This window comes from Erithacus rubecula, assembly GCF_903797595.1.
Source record: "Erithacus rubecula genome assembly, chromosome: 1".
Taxonomy (NCBI): Eukaryota; Metazoa; Chordata; class Aves; order Passeriformes; family Muscicapidae; genus Erithacus; species Erithacus rubecula.
The window spans coordinates 76,724,375-76,751,181 of NC_136658.1; the positions used below are offsets into that span (position 1 = coordinate 76,724,375).

The 26,807-nt window shown below is 38.6% G+C and overlaps 1 protein-coding gene across 1 annotated transcript in view; it reads left to right on the plus strand.

Annotated features, from left to right (window-relative positions):
* Nucleotides 1-26,807, plus strand: part of ATP8A2 (ATPase phospholipid transporting 8A2) — a gene marked incomplete at its 5' end in the record, with an annotated part of 312,234 nt that overhangs the window by 82,874 nt on the left and 202,553 nt on the right. Inside the window, 4 exons of the mRNA XM_079298009.1 lie at nt 1,248-1,332; nt 2,500-2,639; nt 5,906-6,044; nt 12,323-12,387. Of these exons, the coding sequence (XP_079154135.1) occupies nt 1,248-1,332; nt 2,500-2,639; nt 5,906-6,044; nt 12,323-12,387 (429 nt within the window). The remainder of the gene's footprint in view (nt 1-1,247; nt 1,333-2,499; nt 2,640-5,905; nt 6,045-12,322; nt 12,388-26,807) is intronic.

Here is a 26,807-nt window from a genome sequence, read left to right on the forward strand (position 1 = left end):
GCACAGTACAAAGGCTCCAAAACTAGCATTATCCACAGGCAAAGAGTGGTTCTAATTTCAGTGGAAAATGATGGAGCTGGCTTTTTGCAACAGGAAAGAACTCCTACTGACCTCTGTGAGGATCTGGTTTACTTGAATTTGTCATGACAGATAAGTCAGTGTTCACTACTCTGTTGTTTCCATTTACCTCCCCTGATTTGATAAAGATGTGCTGGCTTCATGCTGGTGTGGTGGAAGTGAATTAAGCCTGCTGCCATTATGTGGTAGTTCACAGTTGTATGTCTAATAGGACCACACAGACTTGCAACTTGCTTCCTCATGCTGTGCCTGAATTCACACCATTCTTTGGAGTGTGATACTCGATGGGATTGAGAACAGGAGAGTTTGTTGTACAAAATTTCTTGCCGTTTTCTGTATGAGCAGACCTAGATGCACTAATGTACTGCATCTGCCACTCATATGAACAGTAAGTTAGCTGACTATTCTGCATTAACTGTTCCATGTTCTAGTAGTCATCCTCTGTCCTGTTGCTTCCATAATAATTAGATTTGTTTGCCTGTCTCTAATCAGCACTAGATGTAGGTCTGTTTAATTAGCTTAAGAGCAGATGTCTGAGTAGGGTTTCTGTATTACATGTGTTTGTAGAACTTGTTCTGGTAGTTATAAATAAAATGCAGAGATTCTAGATATGTAGGTGATGCTATATTTTTATTTCAGATGTTAGCTGTGCCTTTTCAATTGTCCTTTGATTTCCTGACAAAGAAAGCTGCTGCAGAAAGAGAGTTGTTTCTGAGAGAATGTTGTGGTAGAACATGATCAGTGTTTCTGCCTTTTGTTTTTTAACATCAATGGGAATCTTTTCTAGAAAGGATTGCTGGGAACTCTACTGCACTGGACTGCTGTATATACTGAATAAGACAAGAGATTTGTGTTGTCTGAAAGTCAATATATTTGCTTAGTAATTTATAGAGAAGTGTTTGGTACTGCCCAGTAATGAGGACCTCTTTATGGAAAGAGGGGAGGACAGCAGAGTTTACTTCTGTCCCTGTTACTTAAGTGGATGCAGTGTCTCTGCCTCTGGGTGCAATCCAGATAAATCAGTTCTCTAAACCCCAAATATATTGTAAATACACTTTTGGTTTTGATATTAGCAAGTCCATTCAAGTTGTTTTTTTTGAGCTTGTAAATGCATAAATGGCAACTTCATATGTAGACTTACTCTGTTGTAATGAATTTGGTTTTAATAGGATAATGTAATTTTTGAGAGGCTTTCAAAAGATTCCCAGTATATGGAACAAACACTGTGCCATCTTGAATACTTCGCAACAGAAGGTAAGAGAAACAGCATGCCATGAGAATTCAGTTTCTGAAATTATTTGCAGCATTTTCTGCATTGTCTAAGCTCTGTGGTGTCAACTAAGATGATTGTGAAGATAAATTAAGGTGGGGTGTGTTATCAGCAAATTAACCACTGTTGGTTGACTTGAACTGTTAAGGGGGTTTTTGTCTGACTTCTGTGATTTCAGTAGGGAAGTGGAGTTTGGAAGTAAAAGATGGTGTTCTGTGTGTCTGTGAGAAAGGAAAGAGCATGAGTTGTATTGCCCAGAATAACTCAATTACTTTGGAGCTGGAGATTTTTTTACCAGGGTAGAAGTTGGATGCCAGTGTCTCTGGCTTTACAAAGCAGAGTGACAGCCTGAAGATGCTGAGCAGCCTGGTAGACTGAGGAATCAAAGATGATCTGAAATGGTCTGTAAGGCCTTGGACTGATGTAACATCTCTGTTCACAGGGAAGCACTGGGCTTTGTTCCCTCTCTGCCATAGCATAGGACACTCGAGTTATAGTAAAACCATGAACCAGTATTTTTCTTCCAAAATCTGAAAATACCAGTCAGCTTTTAAACACTTCGTTTTTGTTGCAGATTCCCATGTTCCCAGTACTGGAATTTTATATTTTATGTCACCCACTCATTTTTGCTTAAATTGTGATGAAAAAAGAAATCATTAGTTCTCTGTTAAGTTTTGCCATTGGTGTAGTTAATTGGTTTTCATACTTCATGGACCCTCTTCACTATATTGTGCATAACTCCCATTATTTTTACTAAAAAGAAAGCACAGGCTGTGCAGGATGTTTGACTAAGAGTATCACTAATCACAGTATGTAACCCATTCTTTAACATGATCTTTTTAAAAAAATACATGAAAGGCAAGCTTGCTTTCATACTTAATGTGAAACCAGAGTGTTTTTGTCTAATGCTCTTGATTTGCATCAGCATTAGGGGCCAAAATGAACCGGACTTGTGGTTTACATTTGTGGAAATCCAAGTGCTTTAAGAAGTGTACAGGGGTATTTTGTGGAATAGAGAGTTTAACAGTTATGTGTTAGAAGCTCTTGTTGTTCCAGTGTGAGGGCTAGAATTTGGCATTCTTTACATATGAATGATTCAATGATACTCAATGTATTTTTATTGTGGGTAATGGCTGTCTTCTGTTTTGTAGGTCTAAGGACGTTGTGCATTGCTTATGCTGATCTGTCAGAGAAATCTTACAGAGAGTGGTTGAATGTCTACAATGAATCCAGTACGGTTCTGAAAGACAGAACTCAGAAGCTGGAAGAGTGCTATGAGATTATTGAAAAGGTAAAATATACATCTTCGATGATCAGATGCAGATTGCCTTACCTGTGTATTTTCTAGTGGAATTTGTCTTTGTACAATGAAATAAATTGTTAATTTCGTAGATCAGAAACTGAAAAGGTGTTCTTAGATGGTAACCCATTCAGTGCATGGTTTTAATCTGTAAATCTGAGATGAGTTTCCAGATTAAAAAAATAATTTTACTTAACCCCTTTTTTCACACCTTTTTAAAATCTTTGTTTTATGTAAGGCTGTTGTAACTTGATAATATATGTAAATTGTTGTGTTGCACCAAGTTCTGATGTACTAGGGCATGAAGGGATGTGTTCTTTTTCATACAGCAGTCAAGTTCAGGGTTTTTGAAGGCTGTTGTACGCACAGTGTAGGGCTCACTGAAACCTGTAGGGGCACAGCCTGAAAAAAGGATGAAAACATGCACTCCATGCAAATTGCAGTGCTCTTAATTTTAGAAGGAGAAAGTAGGTATCAGACAACTTATTTGGAATGCTAATCCTGCAGTGAATGAAATGCTAAAATGCCAGCACTAGGGGCCAGTGTTTCCCTGAGCCTTGTTGCTCTTGCTGCTTTTCCAAGGGCTTGGTAGTTGCACTCCTCACCTCCGCAGGTTCATGCTCTTCCTCTTGCTCCGATATTTAATTTTCCTTCGTGGTTTCTTTAAAGCATGTTTTGAACTTCAGTGTCTTTTAAAATGAATATTAAAATACTGCTTAGGTCCTGGAGCACTGTTTATTTCCGTTAGTTGGGGCAAAACATAGAATTACAGAATGGCCTGATTTGGAAGGGACAGTAAAGATCTGAGTAGCAATCCTCATGCCATGGCAAGGGACATGTTTGACTAGGCCAGCTTGCTACAACTCCGTCCAACCTGGCCTTGAATACTTCCAGGGATGGGGCATCCACAAAAATGTGGAGTAGGGTAGGAGCTAACTTTCAGAGGGTCAGAGAAAAGCTCCAAGAACTTTCAGTAAGAGCTGGTCATTGGGTCTTCCTTTTCCAAGTCGTGCCTGAAATGGTCTTTTAGCATGTCAGTTACAGTGTGGTTATCTCATCCTTGGTTCTGTAGGTTTGAGTAGCTCCTTTCTGCTTCTTGTACTGTGCTGTCATACTCCTCTGTTTACACTGAGGTGAAAAATGAACATTGCTTTTGCTGTACTTTAAAATGTGTTCTTAAGCTTTAGATCAGTTTTGGTCATCTACTTTCTGCCTTTTTCACAACTTAGTATGTTTTTTAAGAAAAAAAGGGAACCTGTGAGCGAGTTGTAAGATTTGGAGTTAGGCACTATCCAGTGTATGCCTTCCTGTTAATGTTTGCTTGCTGGTCATGCCAGAAGCAGGCCTTACAGATGAACTGGCATTTGGCTGTAACACAAAATATCATGTATTTTAACAGACTGTTTTTTGGGGATTTTTTTGGGTTTTTTTTCTCATCTAAGATCTCAAATGAGACCAAGAGAGTTATTTTTTTCAGTCTGAGTGCTGATATTGCTGGATCACAGTACAGGTGCACATGTGGAAGTAGCACATGTGACTTCCTTCTGCAGCCTTATGCTGGCTCAGAGGGCTTCAGCAGGTGCAGTGGGAACTCCCCTGCTCAGGTAGCTCAGCCATGCTGACCCCTGTGCTGTCATGTGTAACTTCTTAACAAGTGATTTTGGGGAAAAAAAAGATGATCTGCAATTGCACACTTGGGTTATATTTGTAGCCTTCAAATGTTGCTAGCATTGATAGAGCTGATGTTTCATTCAGAGGTTGTGGAATACTACAGCTTAGTGACTTGCAGGAGTTGATTGTGGTGCATTTGCCAGCTGAATCTCTCATGGCAAAAGTTAAGCTCTGTCAAGAGCTGTAACTAATGCCAGCTTACACAGTGTATGGATAGCCATTTGCTATCCATAGACTTCTGTTCTTTAGGCATGCTTAGATTCATACAAGTGGAAGCTGCTTTCAGTGCTGTCTCTATGGAATTATGGAAATGTTTGGGTTGGATGGGGCCTTTCGAGATCATATGGTTGTACCCCTGCCCCCCAACCACAGATAGGGACCTGTACTAGACCCTGATGCTCTAATCTCTATCCAGCCTGGCCTGGAGTGTTTACAGGGACGAGTCCACCACTTCCGTGGGCAAACACCTTCCAGTGTCTCACCACTCTCATCATAAAAATGTTGCTTCTTTATGCCTGCACTAAATATACCCTCTTTCAGTTTAAAACCATGACTCCTTGCACTGCCACAGCTGGCCTTGGTAAACAGTTTATTCACTTTTCTTATAAGCCCACTTTTTATATAGAAAGGCCACAGTAAGATCATGCTGAAGCCTCATCATTCCCAGGCTGAACAACATCAACTTGCCTTACTACTTATATTCATTTGTTTTCATTTCTCTTGAATAATTTTAGTCCCTGCAAATAATAGAATATGCTGCCTTTTCTGTGCAGTTTCTGAAATGATGCAGTATGCCTAAACTTACTCCAGTTTGTTTTAAGTTGAACATCTTTGCATGTGTAAGGAATCATTAAGATGCTTTTAGAGGTAAAATTTGTGTAGACTCTATCTTTTGACAAGGTTTATTTCTTAGCTATTTTTTTGCCAGTCTTTTTTTTTTACTATAATGTAGCCAAATCTCAAGCAGTTGTTTTAGAATTGCCTGAGAATATGGTTAATTCTGTAGTATTAAATTCACTGCATAAGACATGTATTTCTGGAAGACATCTGTATGTTGATTAGAGATACTTGGATTGATTAATGTTCATACCACTTGTATTACATAAATGTAATTATTAGATCCATAAATAGTTGCAATAATTTTTACTTTGAGTGATTGTATCCAGTCTGTAAATTTTATAGGCAAAAATTAGTTTAAATGATGTGCTGCCAAATAATTTTTGTTTTGTGAGCTTAAATATACAAACTGACTACTCATCATGTTGCCATGGTGATTAGTGAATGGTCTAGTATATATGCTCATCTGTAGGCTAATTTTGGACTTTTATAACTTCAGTTATTTTTGAAATGTTGCCATCTTTCTGATCAAAAACACTCTTTCATTCCATACATCTTGAAATGTGAATTGTATGCAGAGGAAATAGAATAGCCACACTAGAAATTTACTGTGGAGTATATTGCTTATCAAAGTGCAGTACTAACAGTGAGATGCAACATGCTGTCTTAATTCCTTTTTTGGGGTACGTTTCAAACAGAGGTTTATCTTAAAAGAATTTGAGGGATTGTTTTCTTTTTGTTTTCCCCAGGATTTGCTGCTTCTTGGAGCTACAGCCATTGAAGACCGTCTGCAAGCAGGAGTTCCAGAAACAATAGCAACACTAATCAAGGCAGAAATTAAGATATGGATTCTGACAGGTGACAAACAGGAAACAGCTCTCAATATAGGTATTCATCATTCTCGTTACTCTGAAGTTTTCTGATGAGTAGCACATCACATGCAAGATGTGTTTTGTGTGTTTTAAAATAGAATTTGGCTTACGGAATGGTTCCTCAGGGGACAGCCTTGGATAAGAGATTTTGTAGTGAAGTGTTCACTGTGGCTGTCAGGTTGTATTTTTTTTTTTTTAATTGTTGTTGTTTTAAAGCAGAAGGGACCCTTCTGCTCTTGGTTAAATGCAGCTCTAATGAAATGAATATATGTAACTCTACCAGGCTAATGTTTCAGAAATGGTTTTAGACCTTTATTTTTTCCCTTTTCTTACTGACTGCCTTTGAATCAAGTTTGGGATACAGTGGGAAATACAATAAGGCAAGGTGTGTATAGTTTACAGCATCTTCCAAGTCATGTCTGTGAATGTAGATGGATTATTCAAGCTTAAATAACTGACCCTGCTGTTCCCTGATGGCACATCTGTTAGTATATAGTAAAGACTTGGTAAAGGGATGTAGCCTGATGTAGGCACCTGCTTTGTCATGCCACACTGTCCAAATGGCCCATCTTTGGCAATAAAATGCCATGATGCTCTTGTGTTCTTTTTGGTTATTTTTCTTCCTATCATTGCAGTGTCTGTCCAAGAAAGGGGAAGAGAGAATTACAGTCATGTGATCTGATATCTCACCTAAATAAGTTCAGTTAAAGAGCATTTTAATTCTGCCAGGAATAGCCTGCAATACAACTAGACCTGTCTGTGTACAGTTCTAAATGCAAACAGCTTAATTGCTCACATTATTTGTATAATTAGGGAGTCTTGAAGTCAATATGACTCAAAAAGACTGAAGAAATAGCTCCTTTAGCAGAAGGCAACATATGCTGTTAAGGTTCCACAATTGCATTTAGATTTGCAGATTAGTCTGTTTAGGTGTACAGGTGTAGGTTAAAAGGAACTTCAACAGCATAGGCTGCTTTCTCAAACTCATTCAGGATTCTCTATCAATGATGCTCTCTAAATCAACTTAGATTATATTTAGGGGAGTTTTTGGGCTTTTGCTTTTCTTTTTAGTCTGGTTTGTTTTGTGCTTTTTAAAAAAATTTATTTTCTGTTCGTTGACTCAGTAAAATTTCAGAATGCAGTCTGCTTGACTGATTAGAGTTTTTGTGTGCTTCTCAAAACCAGATAAAATTTCATATGTCTTTGTATGCTGAAGGTGCTACCAAGAGGTGAAATAACTTGCTGGGCTGATACAGCTGTAGTAGAAATACAGTGGATGACCTAAGTAGACAGTTTGTTTAAAGGCTAGTTATCTGGTTTGAATCACAATCTGCAGATTTTCCTTTCTTTACAACCAGTAGTTAATGTGAGGAGGGAACACCAACTTTTGATTAATTTAAAAAGTGTAGCTATACATTTTGATGTACCTGAAATAAATTGATGTATTAACCAACAGCAGCCACCTTGAATACTAGTAAATGGGCTTGTTCTGAAGACTCTGAAGGAGAATAACTTCCAGCTTTCTCTAAAACTGTTGGTTTGTTGTTTCTGTTATTCTTCTCAAGTTGCAATTATAAAAATCTTGCTTAAAACTTCTAAATTATCCCTTAGTTTAAGGTACAGTTTGGTAGTAAAGCTCTAACTTAATTAGCTTCATGTTCAAGTTGGCTTGAAAGTATAAACATGTGGCACCCTTCCAGTTTCTGTGTGTAACCCAATAAAACTGTAATAAACCTTCAACTTAAAACCCAATCCACGTGTGTACTATATGTTTCAGGTATAAGTATGCTATCTAGGGAGTAAAAAGTATTTTCACTTTCTAATTGTGTTTAGAGGTTATGCTTATTGGCTCTTGCTTGCTGTACGGACATGCACATGTATTGAGGGATATTTCAGCTCTTGGCAGCTCTGTCAAGGAACTGGAGTACTTTGTTCTTCCAGCTTCCTCTTGATTCTTTGGTTTTCAGAATTTGCATACGTCTTTGTCTCTGGATTATGTTTTTTATTTCTTTGGAGAGTAATGGTTGACCTTCTGTGGGGTGGCTGAATGCCTTTCACTCAGCTATGTGCTAGTCAATAGCTCTGCAAGTGAGGAGAATGTTCATGATAAGCTTTAATACTCAAGTTCAATCATTTGAACTCCTGCTCTTGAAAGTGAGTCTTGCAGGTTCAGAAGCATCTTTAAGCATGACCTGCAAACAACTATAGAAGGCTTAACTGTGTTCTTGTAGATTCATCCTTCTCTTCAAACAGTCTGGGTCATCTTTGACAAAAATACCCATGATAGATTTCTATTTGCCACCATCCTGGTGCTCAGTACACTCACAGAACACCAGAACTGCTGTATTTCCAGTCAATAACTTCCCTAGGAAGAGGTTTGTTTTCTGGGAATGAGAGTACAGTTCACTCAGGTGTATCCTTTCTGAATCAGTCCCTAGTTGAGCTGCAAGCCCTTACCTAGGGTGTGCATTGATAGCTGCAAGCTCTGTCTGCCTTACAGTTATTTGGGTTTGAGGTTGGAAGCGACCTTTTGAAGATACAGTCCTTCTCCTCCTTCCCTGATGGGACATCTTTCATAAACCAGGTTGCTTAAACCTCCAATCCTGCCTGGCCTTGAATGCTTCCAGGGATGGAGAGTCCTTAACTTCTCTGGGCAACCTGTTCCAGTTTTGCTATCTTCATCATACGTAATAAATGTCTTATGTCCAGTCTAGACCTACACTCTTCCAGTTTGAAATGACTGGCCCTTGACCTACAGGTCTTGGCCTAAGTCTTCCTTAGTCTTTGTTGTAATTTTCTTTTGTATATTAAAAGGTCTCTCCAGAACCTTCTCTTCTTCTAGTTAAACAGCCTCAACTCTCAGCCTGTTTTCATAGGAGAGATGTCCCAGCCCTCTGATTGCTTTTGTGGACCTCTTCTATACTCACTCTAACAGGTTTGTGTCTGTCTTGTGCTGGGGGCCCCAGGGCTGGTCCAAATACTCCAGGTGGAGTCTCACATTCTGTTTTTCATCACTTTGGTTCTTCTCTGTGTTTTCAGTCTGTTCATCCCCATATCTGTGCTGGTGGATATTTATGATTGTTGCAGTATAGGTGGTACTGCAGTACAGTATGGGGGTTGTTACAGGACCTTGCACTTGGCCCTGTGGACCTGATTAGGTTCTCTAATATTCTCACCTATTCCTCAAGTGGATCAAAGTCCCACTGGGTGGTATCACTCCTCTCCAGTGTTATTCAGGTGTATCATTCAGCTTCATGTTTTCTCAAGGCTTGCTGAGGATGTATTTGATCCCTGTCTGTCCCTGGTGAAGGTACCTAAGGGCCAGTCTCAGACTGGCCTGAGGGACACTGCTCATTACTGGTTTTCATTTGAGTGGTGAACCATTGACTGGAACATGGACTGTAACTCTGCATCATACAAGCATCCAGGTGATTCCTTACCCATCTAACAGTACATCCATCAGATCCCTATCCTTCCAGTTCAGAGATGAGATTGCTTCTTAGTGAGCTGTGCTTTATTTCAGTTTATTTCAGGAGACAGCCATGCCAGCACACTTGCCTGTATCCCTATGCAAAGTTTAAACAGGGCATTTGTGCCCTCTCTAAACACAGAGGATAATCATTCTTCCCTCAGATGCTGGATTCTGTATGCCTGCAGTATGAATGTGCCTGTGGGCTATGATCTTGAACTCTGGTTCAAGCAATCTTTCTCCCAGGACACTTAAAGGAAAATAAGTCCCAGAAGTACCTGATTCATCTGCTTCATTGACTTTTAGTCAGACTTTTAAATTAAAGAGCTAGATATCAGCTTGCAGGTGTGGGTTGACATTTTATACTTGGCTTTGAACCAGCAGTTGATCTTATTTTACTCAAAAGCATTGACAAAAATACTTATCTTAGAGTGCATTTTTGCTTGCCATGTTAGTATTGCCAGTAATAACTATTACTAAACTATTATAAAACTTTAAAGTATTCCTAGAAATGTCTAGGGTTACTACTTGTACTCTTACAGTTGCCAGCTACTTTGCTTTATAGTAGTGCTAGATTTTAACATCATCTTAGTCCTGAAATTGTATGTAATGTGTAGATCACCTATAAACCCTTGTTAGGCTTGACTTAGATTCTCCTCTTCCAGTCTTGATCTTTCTGTTTAATGGGATGGCAAGATGCAAAATAGCTTCAATTGCAGGATGAGTTCTTCTGAGTCCATGATTTCCAACATAGACAGTAGAGCAACTGTTTTCTATAGCATTTTTTTTCTTCCAGCTTGACTTCTAGAATGGCATCTTGCTCATTTTTTAAGAGGTAAAGTGAGGCAGTGAGAAGTGATTTAGAAATTACAGCTGACTATTGCAGCTGCTGTTCTAATCAAATGGTACTAGAAAATCCTTTTGAACTAGTTATGCTGAATTTGTAACAACCTACTGCACAAGACTATTGCTTTAGCCTAGGGAAAGAATAACCCTGTTATGGAGGGAAGTGCTTCAATTTGTAATATTCTCTTTTTCTCAATAAAAATAAGGAAGCTTTTTTTAGTCTGGAACTAACTTTTAAAAATGGTAAACTGACTTGAGAAAAAAGTCAGTGTTTTGTCTGTAACTGTTGGAAGTTTGCTGCTCAGTTCTGTACTACCACCTAAGATTTGATCACAGGCAGAATCAGAGACTGTCTGCAAAGCTTTCATGTAGGCTGCACATCATTAGAACATATTTCACCCTTTTCCCCACAGATGTGACTACACTGTCATTCTGTACTGTTCTCTGAAACAGAAATTAAACTTAGGCTTGCTAACATGTATTTGCAAGGTTCCTCTTGATATTCGTAGTCCATACAGCTGTAAAAATAGAGGAGAAACTGAACTTCTGCAGGTAATCAAACCTTCAGCCTGAGCATGCCTGGCTATGATACAAGCATGTCTTCCACAAAGGAAGAAGAGGAATTTACTTTCTTGACAGAAGTCACGCATGCAGACATGTTAACCCTGGATTATTCCTACAAAACTAGTCCAATTATAAAAACTCTGTAGCCTGAGGAAATGATTTGCATTGCAATTGATGACCCAGTATGGCCTTTCTAAGGAACCAAGAATCCCAGAGATGATTTTATGCCTCAGTTCTTCTCTTGCTGTTGTAAGATATGGAAAGAGGCACTTTTTTAATCTTCTCACAGTGACTGGTGCTCAGCTTTTGAATCTGTCAGCCTTCCTGTGGCTCTTCACTGGGGTATTCCTCTTATACTGAAATACCCTCCAGTCTCCAGAAAAGTAAGAGACTTCCCAAGACCCTATATTATTTGATAGTAATTTCTTAAACTGCTATAATTCATTGCTATTAAAAAATTAGAAATAAAAAATAATTGTATTGAATTTCCTTTTTGCATGTAACTTAGATGAGCAATAAAACATTTGTGCTTCAAATAAATAAATTCTCTGCTATTTTATGAAGCTGATATTACTATGCCAATCCCAAGTGAACTTGCATGAGATTTTAGGGTAATGCAGTGGGGTCAATCTGATATAAGTTTGCTTTTGTCTCTTGCCATTAATATGAGCAGAATTAACCTGTTTATTCTGTGAATGATTAAACTTTTATAAAAACAAGAGATTTTTTTTCTGTCTTGAGAATTTTTGTTTTGAGTTTTAATGTCTTGGGTAATGTACAGAACTGCCTTCTGGCTGCTCTCATTCTTTCATGTCCCAGTCCCACACTAAGAATAATCTAGTCCAATTACCATATGTCTATAGGAGTTGGTAGGGGCTCTGTCATTGATCTTTACTTCTTGATGAAGCTCAGAACCTTCCACACTAAACACTCAGGAGTAAAAAAAGCTCATGTATGCTTTGTGTGGGCTAAGGGAACTGAGTAGCATCAACTGAAAACATGTGTGCACTTCCAGTCACCTGGCATAGATGCAACTGTGCTTTCAGATCTGTTCCTGTAGTGTGCTGAAGGCAAACCTGCCTTCATGTACACTTAAAAAATAAAGAATTAATGTAGGGCTATAGGCTATTTTCACTGCATCCAGTTCACAGTGCTTTGTTTAATTAAAACATCTCAAGTGATGTATTTGAAAACGCAGATAGAATGCAGCCCATATTTCTAGTAAATCTGTCATGTTGGAGTGTGGAAACACCAATGTTTCCAGCAGTCTGCCTGATAGGAGTAACTGCTCAAAAAATAAGTTGTCATTTGACACATAGATGCTTAAAGTTGAACTTGAACCTTAGATAGTCTTCCAGAAAGCATGTCCATGTGTTTTACTGTCTTTCTTTTTTTTTGTTTTTCCCCTCTTGCAGGGTACTCTTGCAGACTCATTTCACAGAGTATGTCTCTCATCCTGGTCAATGAAGATTCACTAGATGTAAGTAACCAAATTCTGATGTATTTCTTGACAGAAGTAGGTAGTGCTAACGAGATGGAAAGTCATTGGACTTTCACATTGAATTTCTCTTGCTTACCCTTAGGGGTAGTGAGATAAAACTGCACATGCTAAAACACAGGTGTATTGTGTCAAGTGTACCCCAGAGATCTTCAGTCACAAACTGTACAAATCAAACTGAAGTCTCAGAATGAGCAACTTCTTAGGTGCATAGGTTTGATTCTGCTGCAAACTGAAAAAATCTGCAGCATGCCGTCAGGAATATAGTTAAGTTTTAAGGTATAGATATAGGAGTAATGTTTGAAGAAAACTTGTTTTTTGGTTTTTTTTCCTATCTTCAATATTGCATGGAACAGCTCTAACTCCTTCTGCATTGTGACATTGTCCATGCACAGTAGCTTTTGAGACTAAAATCAGAAATGTTCTGCAAATGGTTGCCGTGCTCCTCACGTATATGCCAAAATTAAATAGAAAAATCATACATCTGTACATGAGTCTTCCCAGGAGATATCCTTCAATTTTGTGTGTTCCAATGTCCATATCACTATTGGATATCACTTCAATGTCTGATTTCTATTGGAGATATTTGTAGGACAGATAAAAGAACCTATAATTGGCAGCATCTGACATTTGCATTTAGAATTGGCAATTTGACTGGATGGGAGATGCAAAGCCTGTCCTGGACTACCAGAGGAGTTACTGAATATCTGCAATTCTGATTGAAGAGGGTAAACTACTGTAGTAAAATTATCACCAGCTAAGTGCTATTTTCCAGTTGCCTTGATGTGATTCCAATAACTTTGGGTGTATCAAACTTTGATTACAGAATCCAGCTGTAAACAGTATTGGAATTTTTCAGTAAACATAAAAACTAGTGGAAGCTTTCAGAACATGAAAGTGCACCCCCAGTGTGTTTGCCAATGACACCAAGCTGTGTGCTGCAGTCAGCACACTGGAGGGAAGGGATGCCATCCAGAGGGATCTGGACAGTCTTGAGGGCTGGGCCTGTGTGAACTTGATGAAGTTCAACAAGGTGCTGAGCTTGGTAGGGGAAGTCTCAAGCCCCAGTCTAGACTGGGAGGAGAATGGATTGAGAGCAGCTCTGAGAAAAAGGACTTGGGGCTGTTTGGGCAAAAGGCTCCATATGACCCAGCAATGTGGACTTACAGCCCAGAAAGCCAAAGGCATCCTGGGCTGCATACAAAGAATCACAGGCAGCAGGTCAAGGGAAATGGTTCTCCCCTTCTACTCTGCTCTCATAAGACCTGACACAGGGTGCTGTATTCAACTCTGGGGCTCCCAACAGAACAAACATGTGGATCTCTGGAATGAGTCCAGACGAGGGCCCATGAGTTGACCAGAGGTCTGAAGCACCTCTGCTAAGAAGAGGCTGAGAGATTTGGGGCTGTTGAGCCTGGAGAAGAGAAGGATTTGGATAGACTTTATATCACCTTGAAGTATCTAAAGGAGACCTGCCAGAGAGCTGGAGAAGGACTGTTTATGAGGGCATGTAGTGACAGGACAAAGGGGAATGGCCTTAAGGTGAAAGTGGGCAGGTTTAGATGAGGTGTTAGGAAAGAATTCTCTACTGTGAGGGTGGTGAGACACTGGAATGGGTTTCCCAGAGACTGTGGACTCCCTATCTCTGGAGACATTCAAGGCCCAGCTGGATGGGGGCTTTGAGCAACCTGGTCAAGTGGAAGGTGTCCATGCCCATGGCAGGGGGGTTGAATTTAGATTAAGGTCCATTTCAACTCTCAACTCTAACTTTTCTATGGGGGAAAAAACAAAAAAGGAAATGGAGAACCATGGCATGTCAGATAACAAAAGAAACCCATTATTGATATAAATGGTTGCTGGTCTTTTAAGTGAAGAAAATATTATCATATGATACATCATGAATATGGAAGGTGATTGATACCTTAGCTCAGATAACCTATATTTTTCTAAAACATGAGCACAAACTTGTGGAAGTTCTGAACTGGTACATCAAAAATGCTTTGTATTACTCTTGCTTTCCATCTACAGTAAGTCTATGGGTTTTCTCCAAAGTACTCTTCTTGCAATTTTTAGTTGGATTTTATATACATTTGAATATAAAACTTATATTTTGCTAATAATTGCCTTCAGTTCTTTTATTCCAAGGTGTCTTTAAGTACTTACTTCCAATTTTTAAGTATGGGATCTCCTTAGTAATATTTATTTTGTGTTGCACCTCTAACAGAAATTCTGACTTCTGTTCAACTGAACGTAAAATCAAAGGTTCTCACACTGAAATTCTGTAGCATTATATTTAATATATTCCACCTTTGAAATCTATTAATACTAAAAATGAGTTTTTATAAGATCCAAGTTGAGCTTAGAGCTTTTAAATATTGATACACTTCCCCCTTTGTGCAATCCCTGTGTGATTTTCCCCTCCCACTTCTGCTTCTTGGCATGCAGCAGCAGGTGAGATGTGATCGAACAACTGTCTTTGCTTGGTTTTCAGAGATGAATTTTTTTCTAAATCATGCACTTCAGGGGAAAAATCAATCATTTCTGTTCTCTTCAGGGAACTCCTGGCAATAGAAAAGACTAATCCCTAGCTTGATTCAGCTGAATTCTTGAAACTTAGCATAATAATCTGCAAATGTCTATCCCTTATAGACTTTACTACATACATATATATACTCACTTGTTTTTTCTTTTCCTAATAAAGGTTTTTGAAATGAGAATATTTTGAGCATGAGATTTACTTTGAGTGTAATTCTTGGACTCACTTTCTCTTTAATTAAATTGGAACACCACAAAGTCTTATTGTGCAGCTCTTAACCTGGAAAAAATTCTCTCATTGGCATCTTGTCGAATTTTGAGTTGTGGGAGCAGTGAGAAGGGTACCTGAAGAAGGTAAATTGAATGACCAGAGAGCCCCTAGCTGGAAAACATCTAATGAGAGAGGCAATATTGCAACCAAGGAATGTTGTGTGTGTTCCTCCCCATAAATCCTGTGGAAAGAAGAGCTGGGAGCTCTATCAGTTGCTTATAACGTGTGATTGTATTTAACAGTAGTGAAAGGACAACACTGGAGGGACTCAGTTCTGAAGCTGTGGGTAGTATTTTGCTGTAAAGTAATCCTGTTGATGTAAAAGGAGCTAGACTGTGAGTGTGTTCTACAGAACTCGTGTGCCAGGAGTGACAGTCCTGGGTTATACACAGATGTGTGAGTAACAGCAGACAGATACTCCTGTGTAAGAGCCCTCAATGTTGGTGCCTCTTGTTGAGATATGAATAAAAACGTAAGCAGAAGCTGTTCTTTCTTGCTTTTCCACTTGTTCAGGTATACCTTTCGCATGCTTCACTGTTGGGATGTACCTGTTTTGTGCCACTGTGGTATTTTGTAGTATTCTTAAAAAACAGGCATAATTTCCCAGTGTAATTTGTCATCTGTACTCAGCGTCTGGAGTTCCCAAATAGTCTTAGTATCTGCAGGGAAGCTTTACAGTTATGTTTTATATTCCAGCAGTGAAGAGTGAGGACCTGAAAAACCTGGTTATTTTGTTGTTAGTTTATTTTAGCTATTCTGTGGGGTAGCATTACTGTGAGGGTTCTATAAGGAAGATCTATTAACCTTGCGAATATAGGATTTATCCAATGACTTTCACGATCTTCTTTCTTAACTGGCATATTTCCTTCCCACACTTAAGAGTTAAAAAAATCAAGGAGATCTTTGACAGGCATCATTATTCATTGTATTTAAATACTGATACATCTGTAGATCTGATATTATCTGGGAATCATGGATCTCTTAAGAAATAAAGCTCTGACCTTGTCATTAGACTTAGCCATAGGCTAGAAATAGCAGGCTTTGTTGGGTTGTTGTCTAAAGCTTTTTCTAATAACCACTGAAAACTCAGACTGTGTAAAGTAGAAGAACATGAGCAGAAAGCCATTAAAAATAAATTGTTTATCAGCACATTTGTTTTTGAGCAAAGATTGTGGTTCCAGTAGGGTCCTCTGTACTAGACTTCTCAGAAAGATTTGCATAGCATTATGACTTACGCAGAAAGGTGTTACCTTCACCTACAGAATTTCTTCTGCATATGCACCATGTGAGCTTTTTATGTAAATCTGTGTTTCAAACTCTCAAGCACAATTACAGAAGACGGTACCTGTGAAGCTCTGAGAAACTTTGAAGGTGTTGCTTTTGGGATCCTGATTCTCTTGCAGAAGAAGGGATGTCTATGCCTTGTCAGAGATGTCATGCTGATTACTCCCAAAGAGTGGGCATAAAGGTATTGTCAGCTTTTCAGATTAAAACAAAAGTTACCTAAAGCTCCAAATGCTCCAAAGCATTACTGTGTGTGCTTCAGCTGCACTGAAAGATGATAAGGTATGCAGGTACTGCTGGGAAGACAAGAACAAGTCTGGTACTGCTAATGCCATGTAGGTTCTTTGAAGGTTACATCTTGTGTGCTGCACTAGAGAGGAGGCTGGGGCTTTTATCTCTCCTGCTGTCTTCTGCCCACATGCACTCAAAGTTAATATTCTGGAAAACTGTGTAGTTTGAGCCAAGGATCATGTCCTATTCAGAGTGGCATTTGCAGCAGTTCTCTAGTGCCTTGTGGCTGGTGAGTTACTCCAGTTACCACTCAGCCTGGAATTGTAATCAGCTCTTCTGTCTACACCGGGGATTTGCAAAGGAAGCTAATTAGGAAAACTAGGGAAAGAATATTTTCTATTGTACAAAGCTTACACTATTGCTCAAATTTCTGTTTTTTCTTAATCTAGCAATACACATCAAGCTAATAAGTAGTTACATAAGGAACAGAGTCTAGTAATCAGGTAAGTCTTCAAAGATGTTAGGTAGAAGTGATTGAGTGTTTTTATGTTGGTTTCTGAGGAACAAATAGGATCTTTCATAACTCCAGGTATTTTCTAATCTGCATGGAAAATTAATTGTATGGAAGCAGAAAATATACAGCTCTTCGTGTGAAAAGCTGCTTTGATTTGAGTGTACTGTGTAGAATTATAAATGAAAGAATATAGGTGTTATCTAGACCTGTAGGTTTAAATACACATAGGACTGTGTAACTTAAGTATTAGATTACCACTTTTTGAGGAAGCAGTACTAATAGATTTGAGCTGTGAGTGGTGAATGAGTTGGGCTGGTATTTTTGTTTCATCCTGCTTTTCACTTTTCAGAATTCATTAATGACTGTTCTCCCTTATCTGTGGCTCTGTTTTTTCTGTTAGTGTTTTCTGGCACTGTGGTAGTTGGCTTGGATGGAGTGGGGGTGCTTGGACCTGAAGGAATGCAAGGACCCTTAGGAGCGCTCAGAAAAGATTACTAAATAACTCTTATTTCTATAACTGGAAACTGTGAGGTGGGAAGGCTGGGGAGCACTTTAAAAAAACCCCAAACACACTGTTTTCAAAGTTACTTTTTCTTTCATATTTTAAGTTGTAATAGTGGTCATTTCTGACAAGAGCTGATTTTAGGCAACAGATGGGCTGATATCTTGTCTGTGCTATGGGACAGAATAGAAAAAAATAGAAAGGAAGCGTGTTTTGTCTGAATTGCATCTAAAATTTGCTGTCTCATTTGTAAAAGTTATCATATGTTAGAAGAAAATGACTGTAAACAAACACTATTTCTCTTAAATTGCTAATGGGCTTCACATATGTGAAGGCTTATATCAATAGATGATCACAGAGTATTATCCAGATATATTTTCTGTTGTGTGGGTAACAAGAGAAGCATGGCTTCAGCTGGATGGTGAGGGAGGTATCTGTTGGCTTTGAAGATGGGATTCTCTGCAGCATACTGATGTGCTTCTTTCTGCCAAGCACGAGAGACCATGGAAACATAAGGACGTGTAATTAAGTGTTAAATGGATTTTTTTAAAATGAGACGCTACCCATGAAATGCAGTTTTTTCTGATATTAAAGCATGATGGTGTGCTTTTAGGGGAAAAAGACAAAGCTGGTGTCTGATGTATGGATGAGTTATGGATACTAATCCTCTTGATTGACATGGGTAATACTGCACATCTGTAGAAAGAATTCAAATTTGTCTTTTGTACCAAAGGGTAAGAAATAAATAGTCCTTTCTTCTTCAATATATTTTCATATCTGATCTTTTGCTTTCATTGGAGGGGTTCCTTGTTCATGCAAGTTTTTCTGGGGCTTTTAAGAATAAGCAGTCTTCCTTTCTTGGTGTGGAGCCAGCCAGAAGCAATGGGTTTTATTCATCTGCAGTGTTAACTTAATGAAGACTGTAGAGAACGAACTGCATAGGGGTGACAGGGTGTATCTTGATCATGTATTCAGAAAACTGAGAGATACAGATATCTGTGGTCTTACTTTTGTGATTCCCATAATACTGACTTACTGCTACTTTGTTATGCAATTTTTGAAAGATTATTTCCTTTTTCATAATAATTAGAGAATCATTCTTGTAACTGAAGCTTGATTGCTCCAAGCCTTCTCATCAGTCACATAAAGGAATACATTTCCTTCACTGGGGAATTAAGGAAAAGATGTTTTACATCTGGTTGAAGCTAGAAAACGTCCCACAGAATTTCTCTGGGTTGATTGGTCTGTCAGAAAGTAAAATTAAGCAGTTCTGCAGCTGTATGAATTTAATACCTAAGTACGTGTTCCCTCTGCTTTTTAGCCTTCTGCATAGAGTAGAAACAATCAGAGGAATCTTGTAGAAATCTCTAGGGTTTTTATATAACTTTGTCACGATGTAAGCTTTTTTTTTTTAATGGAGGAATGTGTCAAGGTCCATTTTCTCAGCATCTAGTTGTTTAACTGACATAGTGATGTTAGAGGATTAGTGTTCTTTCATATTTACTAGGTTTCTAGTTAGCTCTAATTTTAAGTAGTGTTTGCAATCTCTCCTCTCCATGTGCTCAAGACAAAACTGATTTGGATATCTTGACTTTTCAGCTAATTCCAAAATCCTGAATGATCATAACCCATTTTCTAACAGGGCCTAAAAATCACAGTTCTGAAGTGTTAGAATATAATGGTTTTTTGGACAGCTTTGGGAATGAGTGTTAGAGCTGAGGTGATTGGGATGTCCTCCTGAAGCTTCCATCATGCTGAGTTTTGGTGGTAGCTGTGTATGCTTGTCAGATTTTCAAGCTAGCCACAGTGAATCTTTCCTTTGATTTTCATGACTGAGGTATTTGGTGTCTGTTACTAATTCAAGTTCTTGCAGCTAGAGTATAGAATTGAAACAAGAAGATACAGCTGTTTGTAGAAAGACAAGGCATCAAATTCTGTGGTGTAACTTGGCTAATGTCTGAAGTTGTCTGGCTTCAAGAATTCTGTGTTCTTGGGATGTGGGGGAGGAAGGTCAGCAGAGTGTGTGCTTTTTGATAGGGAGTTTAGTAAAACTCTGGGAAAATGTGGATGAATAAAGCCAGTTATTGGTTAAGGGGCTTTTTAAAATCCAGGCTGCTACGGTAATATTTGTCTGGATTATAGAATTAATATTTCACAACTTACCTGTAAATAGCATAAGGAAATGGGGGATGGATTCATAACTTAACTGGCTGACTTTTTGAAAACTTGTACTTTCTTTTCAAGTTATTAAAACTTAATTGGTCTGTCTATAGTTGCTTTAATACTATCAGGTTCTCAAGGGATTTCTAGTTCTATCCAGGGCTTGACAGACAAAATCTGCAGTTCAATAGACAGAGTTAATAGGTTTAGTAAATATTAATAAAAGAAATCTATTGTATAACTAAGTCTTTAGGGAAATTACTGTAGTAGTTTAATTTTAAAAAAGAAATATAATCTTCATGATTTTGAGGAGTTTTCTTACTAAAGTTATTTTTAGTAATTGAAGTGGGTATCATATTTATTAGATAAACTTTAATAAAAACTTCAGATGTATTGGATAAACTCATAGGAAACGAAGTGTGTTTATAAAACTCAAGGAAAAAGAGGTCTTTGAAAAGTTAGTGTTCACTTAGGGAATGGTGTTTGTTTGACTAGAAAAGAGAAGCTTGCCTAGGGCTTTCTTTATATTCTTATCTTAAAAAGTAAAAATGCAGGAAGCTGTCATGATGAAAGCAAATCAGATGTTGTGTCCAGCCTCTCAGTTGAGTGGTTACCAGTATCTTTGCTGGGAAGCAGTTAATGCCACAAAAATAAGATTTATTTCCAGTTCTTACTGCTTCTAGTTCTAGAAAGATGTGAGCAGTGCAGCCGAGGTACTCTTGCTTCCTGAGCTGCCTGTGGATGTCCTGGAAATGTCTGTTTGCACCAGCTGCATATGAGAATAGAACATTTAAGTTGTAAGGAGTAGGTAGGATCAGCCCAATTAAAACTTTGTCAGTTTTAATGTAGAGATGACTTGTAAATGATAATTATTGGAAATGGTGGTGTACAGCCCTAGTTTATAATACATTGTAGAGAATTTCAAGTCAAACAAAACCCACGTCTATGTACAGGCTGCCTTATGACCTCTGTTTGCATTTTACCATGCAATCATTCCTAACAGTGGCAATTGCCAACAAGTACATTTCAATGTTTTGTTGCTTTTAAAGCTACAAGGAATAAGCAGCCTCTTACTAGGGGAAGGGATAAAATGGGTTACTTGTGGGAGTCTGGCAAAGTATAGAGTAGCTGAAAGAAACTTACTTTTCTTTGTGGTTCACTAATTGATATTAGCAATTTTTTGGAAACCTTTAATGCAGGTAGACAGTGTGTTTTTGAGAAGTTCAGTAAGAACAGTGGAGAAATCCATTGTGATGGTTTAAGAGGAAGAGAAGCCAGCAGATGGTTGTTTAGTTTGTTGGGTGGGATTTTTTTTGTATGTGAGAAGTATGTGAAGCTTTTTAAGAAGTGGGAATTATTTAGCTACTTGAGATTGCAAATAAAGTAGTTCTGGTGACAGATTGTTTAATTCATGCTTGTCCAGCATCCAGGAGCTGCATGAACCTTTAGTAAGGAAATCTGCAAATCAGAGAGATAATCTGGCAGTAGGTGTTAGAAAATATGATTGCTGTTTGTCAATTTACTGGGTGCTAAGGTACTGTGCTGAAGGCAGTAAAAGGTTGTTCCGGCACAGGAGTATAGTAGAGTTACCTCCCATGAGCATAGATCTTCAGTATAACTTCTTGTGTTGGTTACCTAGAGGAAAATCTCTAAGTAAGTATTATTCAAAACAATGGTAGTCATGTAGTATCAAGCAGGCATCTAGCAGATTTTTTAATTTTGTAAGAGACAAAACACTCCTACTTAGACTGCCTTAATCTCTGCACTTGGAATTAGTTACCTTGCTTGTCCACTGACCTTACTGCTGTGCATTGTCTAAATCAGTGAACATGAAGTCCTAGAGTGCCTGTAGTTTTCATCACAGAAGCCTGTGCTAAATTGCCTGTTTTTTTACGTGGTTTTGACTATTAGTTTATACACTGTCATTATTGCTGTGATAGGCTTGTTTTTTTTAATGTAGGGAAGCTTCTTACATATGTGTGCTAAACAGATGCCTTGTGTTAATATGAAGTACAGTAAACTGCATATTTTAAGAACTAAGCAGACTAAATAACACGGACTAAAATAGGAAGACAAGTGTTTGGTGTGGGGTTTTGTCAGTTTTTTTTGCTTGGTTGGTCATTTGTGCATGCGAGGTTTTTTTTAATTCTAATAAGACATTGAATAAGACATTGAATACAGTCTGCTGTAAAAATGGCCATTGTAGTTTTAAGACCATGTCTGCTGCCTCATAATGCAGTTTCAGTAATCTTGAGTTTGGGTTCACATGTGCAGTTGGCTGGTTATTCTTTTCCATTAAGCATTTTTGGAACATATCATGCTTTATGAGCAAAGGTTAACTAGGGCCTGAAGGAAGCTCGAAGCAGCAAAGTGCAGATGTGTTTGCAGCAAAGACCACCACTGGCCAAGCCCAGGATAATTACTGCTACATATTGTTTAAAGATATACCCTTTGTTGTTCCACTCTGCTGGTGTCTTCAAAAAGATGGTGTTCTGCCCTAGCTGATTTCAATGTCCAAAGTCATTGTGGCTAAATCCCTATTTCCCATATGGTATTTCAGTTCACGTAGTCAGAAAGCCTGTGTGATGTAAGAATGAGTGGTCTGGGAGTTGTGCATATTGTTACCTTAACTGTGTGTTTCTCTCCAATGGCATTGGAGCTCTGAAAATCTTTATGATGCTGTCTTTTGAAATAGTGCATTTGCACAGAATTTTTTAATAGGTGTACATGATCATCTTGTCATCTAGTGGAATAAGCTTTAGGAGGAATGCAGTATCTGGATACTTGAGAGGCTGGGATAAATGGGGGCTCAGCATCTCTCACTTTCAGGGATCTTGCATACAGTCTGAAAAGCTGCTTATTTTTGGTATTTCTGATTCTTGTTAGAATTCATTGCCCCAAGTAAAGATTTTTTTACTTGGTTGGGAGAAGGCTTTTATGGATTTTGTTTTATATCAAAAGTATTAACTTGCTGAAACCAATTGTTACATGATCTTAAGATTATATAGTATTAATACTGTTTCAATGAGTAATTATTTGTTTGGGACCTCTCCTGTAGATGATATACAGTATTGGAACTTCAAGGTTATTAAAGTAGTTGTATGAAGTTATTTGAAAGCTATCCTTAGTGTTTGGCATCAGGACAGCTCTTACAGAATGATCTTGGATGCAAGGACCTATTCAGTCACTGAACCAAGCAAATCTTGCCTCCTTTTCTCTCAAACACATTACCTGGGATTGTTGTCTCCTGTGTAGCTTTGAAAGTATGAACACACTAAATTGTCAACTGAACACGCATCCCCTTTCAGATTTGCAATCTGTCTGGATTTTCAGTTCTGGTTGAACTATGGCTGGTGAAGAAACTGCCTTAAACATGTGATGTGATGACAAGGGCAAACAGCCTTTTAATGTCACCTCACCTAGTATTAATTAGGTCTGTGTTTAGAAAAGGCCATTTTTCTATTCCTGTGTAACTTGAAAGTTCTTGAAATGCTCAAGACTTTATTTTTTATTTTTTTCTCCCAGATAATCTAGCTAAGAAAATGACTAGGGAACAGCTGAGTGGAGGCTTTTGCTTCCTTTGATCTTCAAGGAGGCCAGTGGCAAAGCTACCCTTGTTCCTGCTTGTTTCCTTTCCCACCACTACCTAAGAGTGAAGCAAGGCCAGACCATGGCCAGACAGTGCCTCTCTGAAGCTGCTGTCAGGAGATGTGTGCTTGTTCATGCCCATCACCCTTCCCTAAGGGCATAGCCTGTGCTGAGGTGGTGATGTTATTTAAGGGGGACAAGTAGCATAAAGTAATCTCAGGTTACAGTCTGATACCTAGAAAGACCTTGATGCCATGTACCATCATCTCTTATAAACCCTTAGCTTTTCATGTTTTATCATGTTTTCATGTTGTCGTGCTATATCCACATTTTTAAAACCTTCTAGATAGGCTTCAGGCTCTTCAGGAGCCTCCAGCCATTCTGTTCTGTCATTGAACCTAGTCTGTTCTGAGTAGTTGAAGCTGTGATGTAGGAGCAAACCTATTTTGTAAGATAGGCACAAAAATTAATTTGACTTTAGAACTGAAGTAAAATTCACTATAAAAAGTCTCAATTTTATGTCAACTTCTGGACTGCCTGTGGGGAGCTGGTCCACAGACCCAGGCCCCACTTCTCCAGAGAGCTGAGGAGGTGAGGGGAGGCTGTATACTGCTGCTGGCTCTTCTTGTGCCATGTGGCAAAAGATGGGCTGGAGGAGCTGCCTGCCCTGTGCCTGTTTTGAGGGTGGACCTGAGGGCAGGAGGGAGGATTTGGATCTGTGCCACAAATAGTTTGTCATTGCTCACATATCTGCTGCCAGTCAAATTAAAATCAATTGCTCAAAGAAAGCTTCTTTATACTTGCTTTTTCAGATGTTTTTATTTTTCATATTTTTCATATAACTGTAGAATGGTGTGAGTTGGAAGGGACCTTAAAGATCTAGTTTCAACCCCTTCTACTATGGGCAGGGGTTCCATTCCCTAGATCAGGTTGCTCAGGGCCCCATTCAACCTGGCCTTTATTGAATGTGTCTGGGGATGGGGTTTCCACAAGCTCTCTAGGCAGCAGTTTTTGTCTTTTTGTCGCTGCAATCTGCTGTGCTCAAATTGCAAGACAGAATGATTTAATTTCTTTTGGTGTTTTGAAGGTAAGTAGCATTGAGCATGAATTGATATTGGTAGAGCTCTATTAGAAAATCTAATCTTCAGACTTTCTCTGACAAAAGCATTTAAGTTGCACAGTCTTGAGGTATTTACTTGATGCTATTGTTGTGAAGTACACTAATTTTGTAATCAAAGTGCAACAGGAGAGTTTACATCGTGACAAATCTTTTAGGAAAAACTAGTAAGTAGATTAAACAGAGTGGCATGCATAAAACCATTTGAATAGTTTTGTCATGCTTTTCTCATTTAATGATCTAATGCTTTGTAGATAGCTTGGTTATGGGTCTTGTATCAGCTGAGCAAATAAATAGCTATCTGGATTTCTGGTATTCTGATATTGTAACACAAAATTCTTTAGTTTTTATAATTTATGTGTGGTGTCGGTGCTCGTATTTTGGATAGCTCTCCTATTACTTTCCTTCAGTTGTTAAGTGAGTTATTTGATCCTACAGATCTAGAAGTGTTCAGATAGAGAAGATGATCTAGCAGGAATGTTTCCTAGCATCTTGCTAGTGTAACCCAATAGTGTTTCCCCCATTCCCTGATATGTGCTGTAATTTATGGGTTTAAAAAACTGTAGTCTTAGGGTAGCACTTTTAGTCCTGCTACTGTCCTCTGCTTGGATGCAGAGGTATGGAGCTCTTACTTTTAGTTTTGGTATATGAAGGAAAATACAGTTTCCTTATATCCTTGCTGTTCTAGCATTTTGATCTCTCTTTCTTCCTCTGGCAGTCTGTGTTTCCCAGGTGTGGGAGTGTCCAAGCACCTGTCCTTCAGGCACATGCAGTGTTTTCCTTGTTCAGTGTGTTCCATATCCTTCATTGCCCTAGCAGGGCAATTTACAGGCTGTTTTGTCTTAAACAGAAGTGTGGTCAGGCTTGAGTGCCTCTTTCCAGTTGCTTGCCAAAGGGGCTGACCCAAGCAGGAGAATGCTGCCTTGCAGTCTCCTTGCTAGGCTCTGCTTCATTTGAAGTCCTGAGAGGGCACAGATGGGATAAAGGCCAGGAATGAAGTGTCCAGGATAGGCTGTTGTACCCTGCCTACCACTGAGCAGCTGCCAAAGGGCAGGAAGCCTGGCCTAGCTCTTCAAGGAGTCAAAGCCATCCCAGTTGGATGGAAACAATCGATGAATGTACATGTTCTCTGTTTTTGAGAGGCTGTGGGGAATAGGTAAGGTCATGGAGTACAGCTTGTATCAGATCCTGCTGGAAACCCCTTTGTGTGCTATTTTATTGCCTAGTCAGCCCGGGGTAAAAGGGAAAAATACGTATTCCAAGGAGTGTGAGTAACTTGTGATACTTGTCATGTTGTCAGGGTAGAAGTAAAATCTCAAAGGGTATTTCAGGAACTATTTCAGGAACTGCGAGTTCTCTCATATTTCTGCTCAATATGTGTATTGTTTCTAAATCAAAACCAGGGCTTTAAGCAAACAACTTGGCTTGAAAGCAATCTACTTCTTAAAAGACAGTTTTTTGACAGAGTTTGCTTGTCCTAATCAGTGCCTCTAGAACTTTCTCGGCTTCGCTTGGAGAAACAGATTTGATAGTACACAAGCACTTTAAAGGAAGACTAATATGACAGGTTGGCTTGTGTTTGTGTGGGACTGTCTCGAGTAGCAAGAGTTTATAGTTTGCTGTTGGGCTTAATTCTCAAAGCAGTTTCCTTTTACTTAAGTACAGGAATGGCTTTGGCTATGAACTCTGACAGCAGTATGGCCTCTGTTACTTACACTACCATTCAACTGGACTATTAACTGCACAGATGCTTATAGGGGTTGTTTTTTTTTTTTTAAGGGGGATTTTGGAGAGGAAATTAAGAGTGGAAGACTAAAAATAATTGAAGCTATAGCTTTCTCTAGCCCTATTTAAATTTTATTAGTCTTTAGAGAGGGAAATTCTGTCCTTCCAGCTTTATTTTGATGTCTTACAAATTCATGTTACCTTACATGAAAGGGTAAAAACAAAACTTTCTCTTTTCCAGACTACACATGTAATGTGATTTGAAAATAGGAAATAATTTTGTCATAGTGAACACTAGTTTTGACACATACATATGTCTGTGCTGGAAAGGTAACTGCACCATGAGAAAATTGTCTTGAGGCAATCCTGTTTTGTACAAATCAGTCTACTCAATATTATGCCTTCCTTATGTATAGGATTCTTCTGAAGGAGAGATGAACTCTATCATCTCATTTGTATTTTGCTGTGATTAGTG